Source organism: Neovison vison, chromosome 5, assembly GCF_020171115.1.
Source record: "Neovison vison isolate M4711 chromosome 5, ASM_NN_V1, whole genome shotgun sequence".
NCBI classification, from domain to species: Eukaryota; Metazoa; Chordata; class Mammalia; order Carnivora; family Mustelidae; genus Neogale; species Neogale vison.
The window spans coordinates 138047073-138055953 of NC_058095.1; the positions used below are offsets into that span (position 1 = coordinate 138047073).

At 42.0% G+C, this 8881-nt stretch overlaps 1 protein-coding gene across 1 annotated transcript in view; it reads right to left on the bottom strand.

The window, feature by feature from the left end:
• Positions 1-6989, bottom strand: part of OBI1 (ORC ubiquitin ligase 1) — a 44054-nt gene extending 37065 nt beyond the window's left edge. Inside the window, exon 1 of the mRNA XM_044249925.1 lies at positions 6887-6989. Coding sequence (XP_044105860.1) covers positions 6887-6958 — 72 coding nt within the window. The 5' untranslated portion in view covers positions 6959-6989. The remainder of the gene's footprint in view (positions 1-6886) is intronic.
• Between the last annotated feature and the right edge of the window lie 1892 nt (positions 6990-8881).

Sequence of the window (8881 nt, forward strand, 5' to 3'; positions counted from 1 at the left end):
TACCTCTTCTAAAATGCCTTCATTAATCCTTTTTAGAATTAACTGGGTCTTTGTCTGATTTTCATAAGGGTATTCTTTCTGCACTGATTTAATGTTCATTTCTTTCTGAACAGTACTTAGAAAGTTGCTTACATCCTGCTTCCCTATTAGATTTCAGGCTCCTTGGGGGCAGCGGATGAGCATCCTCATCTTTGTATGCACCAATAGCACTTGATATAATGCCTTGCACACTCTAAAAGTGAATTCTGATGTATTAAAATGAAAGGCTGAAATAATGTTCCTAAAAGCATCTCAGGAAGCAAAAAAGTCAATGGCCACTACAAAACTGAAAAAGCAGAAGTTTAACCTTCCCATTTAATACGCCAAATTCTAAAGAAGAACAACCACAGGCAGATTACTTAGCTCTCTCCGCTAAGACCATTGGTAATACCAACACAGAAGAATCATTTTCACTGTCTGATACCTGGTATTGTCACTGTCATTGTGTTGGAGTTTTAAAACAGCTGACTAATTAATTTCTTTGGACCAAGTACTTACCAGATGACAATTTCTTTTCTTTTCTTTTCTTTTTTTTTTTTAAGATTTTATTTATTTATTTTCAGAGAGATCACAAGTAGGCAGAGAGGCAGGCAGAGAGAGAGAGGAGGAGGAACAGGTTCCCTGCTGAGCGGAGAGCCCAATGCGGGACTCGATCCCAGGACCCTGAGATCATGACCTGAGCCGAAGGCAGAGGCTTAACCCACTGAGCCACCCAGGTGCCCTCAGATGACAATTTCTAAATAATGGTTTAAATTTAGCTTAGGAGAAAAAAAATCTATAAAGAAGAAATAACTACCAAAACAAATGACTTATTATTTATTTGACTATAACTTACAGGAGCAAAATACAAAGAATCTAGCCTTCCCTCAATTCCTGTCCACCCCTCTTCCTCTACCCAGATCCTGGGATATACAATACCCAAACACGCACATAATTTTTCTTAATATAATCTTCCTGAGATGCAGAAATAGTCGTAAGTTGCCCGTTATTAGACTTTATATCCAATTTACTCTCAATGAGGTCTGTGGCAATAAAACAGTATTCTTATGAAATAAAAATACTGATGACAACGGCAAGTGACAAGTACAATTTCCAAACTCATCTGGAGTAAACACATCAAAATGATATTCTAGGGTAATACACCCTGAGGCTGGTGAGGAGGAGGAGAGAGAGAAGAGAAAGCAAGATATAAAAAGTGGGCTCTTCTCACTGGACTGGGCCTGAGGGGCAGTCCCAGGTGCAGAAAGATTAACCCTAAATCTGTAATTCTACTGAATAGTTTTCATTTCTTTTAAGATGTTTCAGTTTTAAGAGACCCTACCACCAAAGCTACTTTCTTAAAAAATATAAGTACCTGAGAGGAGTCAAAAGGGGTTATACTCTAATAATCATATCATCCTTGACTCACTCACTAGACGTTACTATACATTGGTTTATTAGGACAAGGTTTCTCATCTTCAGCACTACTGGTATTTTGGACCAAGGAACTTTTTGTTGTAGGGAGCTCTCCTGTATATTGTAGAATGTTTAGCTAGCAGCATCCCAGGGTTCTACCCACTAGACATAACTAGCACACCCCTGGAGTCAATCAGAAACATCTCTAGGCATTGCCAAATCTTCCCTGAGGGATGAAATCCACTCCCACCCCTTTGAGAACCACTGGTCTAGGATAGTTACTTGAATTTCCCTAATACCATGGCCCTGTTCGTGTCAAATTCATTTTCACCTATGGAAACTGAGATTCAAGGAAAAAATAATACAGGTTGTAAGTAGCAGAACCAGTATTTAAGCACCATCCATTGTGACTCAACTGCAAATTGAGTGCTCTTTCAAGTAAGAAATAGATTTTTCTTCCTTAGGCATAGTAAACACTAGTCTGAGAGGAAAAAAACAGAGGGCATATGCCTGAAAGAAGCAAAAGATTACAATGAAGACTTTGGGATCAGTGGGGGCTGTAGAAAAGGGGCACTGATAAAGGTGATGGGAGGGAAGGACAACTTAACCAACTGGCCTGGCAATTACACTTAAAGTCAACTCCTCTGTTTTTTATCACCTTTGCTAGAGACTAGAGCTAATCTTTCTTCAAAGAATATTCCTTCTTGCACCTATGTCAAAATTTTATGGGCTTCATTAGACAAGACCTAGAAAGACTGTGAAAAAGAAGGCTGAGGTACAGAAATGATGGTAATAGCTCCCCCACTATCACCAAATTTGGGAATTTGGAACTTTTCAAAATAAAACTTCTGGATTGTTTTTGTTATGTTTCAAGAAATATTTGGCTCTGGATCAAATTTTGGTCCTAGAACTTTAAAACTGTGTGATCCTGAGAACTAAGTTCCTTAAATGCCTATTGGTCCAGGTCACCATTTCTGTCTAGGTAAAACAAAAGGTAATACATTTTGCCCCACCTTTATCCCTCCTTAGAATGCTTTCAGGAATCTTATTTGTTTAGTAAGCATGCCAGCTATTACATACCAACTTTAAAATTACTACGATATATCAACACTTTTTTAAAGTTCATTTTCTCTTATGCTCTAAGTATGTTTAAAAACCCACAACATTATTATACATTTTTTAAAGTGTCTGCATTCTTTAAACTTAATTTGGAAAAGAGAAAAATGTAGTCCATGTGGCTTTTTTCAAAGCAAATTACTTGTGACAGTTATGTACAAGGCTGTTCTTAAATCCACTCCTGGGAACTAAGAGGCAATCAGGACTCCAATGTGGGCTCAGTGTACTGAGGCTGATAACATGCTGGCCAATCACCAGCCTCTGATGAACTCTGATGAATAAATTTAGTCAACCTAGAATGAGGACTCTAAGTTGCATAAAGCTTTGTACCTAGCCTTACCTTGTTAACAATTTTAATCAATAATATGGGTGGAAAGCAAGACAAGAAGTCCTCCCTGGGGGGGGGGGGTAGATTCTTCTTGTGGTACTCTTAGCTGGAAACAGTCCACCCTATTACTGGACTCTATAAGAAACAGACACCCCACAATCGAAGGAAGCTGATTTCATCTCAGATTATTGCAGCCAGAGAGCTTACCCTTACAAAAGTATAAATCTTAATATTGCAGAGTGACATAAAGCTTGATTCCCTTCTAAATGAAAGAGTTTACATTTAAAGATTTGCTATTAGGGTGCCTAGGTGGCTCAGACTGTTAAACCTCTGACTTCAGCTCAGGTCATAATCCCAGGTTCTTGGGACTGAGTCCCACATTGGGCTCCCCACTTGGTGGGAAGCCTGCTTCTCCCTCTCCCCTGCTTGTGTCCCCCCCGCACCCCCTCCCCAGCCCTGTCAAATAAACAGCAACAACAAAAAAGATTCACTATTATGTCCATTCATGCCAACACAATTCCACTTATATTCAAACTCAATTTATATTTATAAATTCCACTTATATTTAAACCTCAATTTCAACTCCTTTCCAAATGATTTCAAAATACTCTCACTTATTTATATTTATTTTAAAGTCTGGTATCCCAAACTGAACTCATACTCAAGTGAGGAATAACAATACAATATGCTAATGTTAAACACCATCATAAGTCTAGCTGCTTGGCACTTCACTACAGAACCTCCTACATCCTTTCATAAAACTAACTAGGGGCCACATGGGGAGACATGTCATTCATGGAAAAATGCAGACAAAGTCAACAAAGGTACTACATGCAACAATCATTTGATTTCACAGCATGAATCCTAGCTGAAGAAACAAATGACTGAAATTATCTAGAGATAAACTGGTCTGTAGCAATCTGGTGCCAGGATCAAAATGTCATTTAACAGATATCCTGAACTAGATGATTCTATATTTCTGCTTGCTGGCCCACTTGCCCAAGGCAAAGGGAAAAAATTAAGGAGGAACAGGCAAGAAAATGTGTTACACAAAACTCATCCCACAGGATGTATACCTACATTCTTCAAGCCACACAGAGCTCTTATGATATTGGCAAGGTTCCTAAACATTGTTGGGCAGAGAATCCACCTTTAAGACTGAGGTAGAGACAGGCAGAAAATTCAAGATGTCTAAACTGTCTAATTTTAAGTATATTTATAAATACAAAAGGTAAAGTATTGGCAATGTGCATACTTAGGCTATCTCTACTACTTCTTTACCTCTCCGTTCTTCCCCATCCCACTAAGCATCTATATTTTCTATTTAGATTTGAGATCTCTCCTACCCCCACTTTCTCCTTTAAAGTAATATGCATTTTTTTTCTTTACTGTGACCTTTCAGGGATAATGGTCCCTAATTCTGCTGAATAAGCAAAAGAAAAGGATCTTGCTGATAGTGAGATTTTGGGACAAATAATGAGGGTGGCAAAAGAATGGTTATCTGTGTGAGGGCTAGGCACAAAGGACCTTAAGGTAGATCTCAGGTTGGCTGCAGATGCTGTGTCAGGGAGGTGGAAGTAACAATGGGAACATGGTACTTACTACCCCAGATTATGCTATCTCCAGTACCCCCATACCCCCCCACGAATTCCAGTATGTGGGGAGGGTAAATGACCCACGCATATCAGATTTGCTTTAAATATACAAAAAGCAACTGTTATATGGAACCAGTTAAAACCTCAGGATGTACTGTGGCAACTTCCAGAACAAACAGGTATCACGCCATTAGGAAAGCAAATCTTCATCAAGTGAGTGCACGGCCTCAGAAAGCAAATGGAAAGAACAGTTACTTGAAAGGCTGGTTTCCTTATATGAGGGCCTGTCTCAGCACCCACACTAAAGGTAACCATTCATTGAATATTATTATGTCCCAGACCTTATGCTAAACACTAACATGAATTACTTGATATACTCATCCCCAAATGCAAGGAAAGATGTTGCTACTATTAACCATTCCCATCTTACAGATGAGGACACTGCTCTGAAAGAGGTTTAGTAAGTTGTATAAGGTCATGTAGCTAGTAAATGGAAGAAGCTAGAACTTACGCAGTCTGAACATAGAACTCAGGCCTTCAACTACTACACCGTTAGATGACAGTTTATAAATCGTTCATCTTTTATTTGAAGATTTCATTTTAGAACACTGCTAACAAATGTAGGGGAAAAAAGAGAGAAAGGAAGGGAGGGAAGGAAGGAGATCCCAAAGAGGTCTGCTCTCGTGAGTTTTTAGGAAGAAATCCACTGAAGACACAAATGATAATGATAGAGGTTGAAACTATAGACTATAAGCCTTAATTTTCTGATATTTAAAAAGCAGGGTGGGTGTGGGGCAAACAGCCTATCTGTCTCACAGCACTGGTGATAGGAATTAATGAAGTACTTAAATACATACAAAAGCATTCTGTAATCTACAAAGCACTATACTCTACTAGTATCATTTCTGTTACACACAAAAAGCATAGATATGCAAAATCAACCAGGCAGAACACATTTTCAACACAACTACAAAAGGGCCTATTAAGTAATGGAAACTAGATAAAAGCATAGAACTGAGGCCACGTAAAAATTATTTCCCAAGATGTTTCTATCAGCTTTTAATGCTACTGCTGGGAGTATATTTACTCAGAATTTAACATATGCTGGTGGGAACTTCATACCAGAATCCAAATGTAAACTAGCAAACACAAACATCACCTCCTCCTCCCAGCTATGTAAGCAAGGCAGTGGCAGCAAATGCCAGCTCAAATACCACCTCCATGCAGCCATCCTGGATTTCTCCAGTCAGAATTGATCAAGCCATCCCCTATATACCTTCACAGCACATCTGCTATTTCCTTGGCATTTCATTCTGAGGAATATCAAGTTATCAGTTGCTTCCAAGCCTGACTTCCTACTCCTTGAACTCAGTAAATTTCACACAGAACCCCAAAGACCTAAGGCAGAGAGCCATGCTGGCTGGCACTCAAATGTTTGCTCTATGAAGTCTGTACGTCTCAATTCTGAGTAGGTGGCTGTAGTTTCAGTCTGCATTTTAGGGTAAACACAGACACATCACAAACGTAAATAATAATAATAATAATTCCGGGTGGAGAAAAAGCTCATTGTTCATATACAGTATCTTCTCCTTTCTTGATCTCTGCGTTAAAGAAATGCTCTTTTAAAAGCCAAATGGGAGGCACAAACGGAAACGGAAGGGCCGGCGATTGCTTTAGAAACCTTCAAAATCCCGTTTCTAACTCAGAAGGACTCTCTCCTACCTAGTTTCACAAACACAGCCGGCACCTTCTGCCACACAAAGAGAGGGTATTCTAGCTCAAGGCTGATCCGTTCTGGGGGAAAAAAAGACCATGCCTCTCATTTTAAACACCACTCAGGGGCGGGTACTATTTACTTTTCACATTTTGAACCCAGAGCAAAGGCCACTCTAAAGGCTGGGTTAAGCAAAGGGAAGGAGGTTGGAAACGTTCAAGACTCCCCAGCTAGCACTGCGGGCAGGCCCAAGGACAGGAACACTCGCGCAGGGGTCTAAGGAATCCTAGGCAAGGCTCCCAGGAAACGTGCTTCAATGCGCTTCACTACACGCCACACGGGTGGCACAGGGGCGTAAAACACCATTGTGATCCCTCTCCGACGAGGCCTCCTTCGACGCCGGAGTCGGCCCCGTGAGGCCGCCGGCGGACGCAGAGCCGCTTGGCCGCCCTCCCTCCAGACCCCAGGCCGCTGTCATCCTCCTCCAAAAGGCACACGGATGAACCTAGTCATCACGACGCGCTCCCTCCGTCCCCCAGGACGCGGCCTCCCGCTGCCTGAGGAAAACGCTGGTCAGCGTCTGCATACATCTCGGCGCCTCACGCCCCGTCCCCGCCACACACGGAGACCGCCCAGGGCTCCGGAGGGCGACTTCATACCCGACCCTGTTTCGTATTAGTGCCCAGAATCACCCATTACCTTCCCCAAGCAAATGTGGCACGTGATGGGCAGAGTGAGCGACAATGTAACGTTCTGCACAGTCTGAGCCATGGCAGCGTTCAGAATCCCGCCAACACGGAAGTCCCGCCGACGGCGGCTTCTCGCCGCGTCTGGGGCCGCGCGAGGCCGGCTACGGCAGCCCGGCAGGGCCATAGCCCGCCGGGAGAGGAAACGAAAACGCGCTTTCGAAACGCGCGGTCGCCAGGGCTTGTCTTTCTTTCCTTCCTCCTTCCCTCCCACTCTCCCTCCCTTTCCTCCCTTCCCTCCTTACTTTCATTTAAAGAAAAGAAAAGAAAAAAGAATTCCCGTGTTGGGGAGCTGCAAGATTCTTGAGAATGGGAAGGAAGGCTGTATATTACAGGCATCCGTGGAGGATCCTGAAAGTTTAAAGGAGAAAGCGCGGAGCCTGGAGGAAGATGGGGAAGGCGATTTTAAATACCTAGCCTTTTCCCAGAGGGCGGAAGGGTGGGGGGGAGAGTTTCCCCGTCTAAAAATTAAACCCTACACAGTCTGCAAACACAAGGCGCAGTCTAAACAGGACGGGAAAAGATGTTATCTATACATTTTAATTTTCGAAACAACTTTGTCTCTCTCCGGTCTTTTTCCATCCTGAAATGATGTAATGTCACTTAAAAGCAACAAAGAGTGATTGTCTCTTGATCTGTTTCCGAGACAGGTTACATTTTATCACAACTTTCCCTGAAGACATGCTTTTCGTTGGTCCTTCTGTGCTTTCTAACAGAGACTTAAGGGTCTGAGCCTCAGACTGATTTACACCCACCAGTGAGAATGCTGCAAATAGTGCCAGCCGTCCACACTCCCGGAAAGCACGTGCACAAGCGTTTAAAGCCTTCGTTTCAGGTGCATGTTGAATAAGATATGTATCCTTGTGCTGTAGAACTCGGAAGGACCGTGCGTGAGGTTCTAAGTCAGCATTTCCTCCCAGCGAAAAAGAAAAACTCTAAAAAGTTCCTACCTCAATCTTGAATAGAGCAGATTTGAAATTTAACAGCAGCTGACTTAAAGTGAGAAAGAGCCAGTGTGATTAAGTTATGCAAACAAATACAATCTGTGAGTCGCCAGATCTAGAAACAAACCAATGGGACGACTTTTGGTAATCTTTACGGAAAAAGAGACAGTATGATCACAAGAAGCACGTGGTCAGTGGAAAGGGGTTCTGGACCTGCATGGGGAGGGCAGAATTCCCTGCCCCAACAACTTCCTGGCTCTACTGGCTTCAGACAATTTATTTAACCCCTTTGCTTCTTAGGTTCCTTTTTAGTAAATTGTGTGTGTGTGTGTGTGTGTGTGTGTGTGTGTGTGTATTAAATGAGATCAATGTATGCTTAAGATCATGTTTCAAAGAAACACAATAATGAGACTGGACCAGCTAGGAATTCACCTAAAGAAGGCCACGTCCAGTTCAAAACTGTCTCTCAGACAACAGTGAGAATTCTAACAAACGGTTCAAAATGTAATTTCCTGAGAATTGGAGGCCATTGTGTGTTTGGAATTGGAGAATAAGGCAAAATAGTCACATCGCTTGTCTGGTTATTAACCACTTTTTCAAAATGCTTGGCATACAGTCATCTGGTTTGGTTATTTTCTGGCTACTTGAAGTGATATTTTTATGGGGTCAAGCTTACATATTTTGCTAAAGCATTGTTCCTGTCCCAGGGTGTAGATCTGAAACTTCAGAATGAGAAAACTCCAGGTCATTCATTACCACTGCCATTCAAGTTTCACCTTTCCCGGGTCCTGCTGCGTTCTTCCTAGTCTCACCTAGCCCATTCCCTGTTCTCACCTCACTGATACCTAAGATGGTATGTTAGGACCTATCATACCCACCCTCTGAGTAGGATGTAGGACTGAGAATGTTCTGTCTCCCACATCCATCCCTGAAAACAGTGCAGCGGGGAGACATGTTGAAAACATATTTTTAAAATTTTTTTTTCCATTGCTAATGGAACAAAT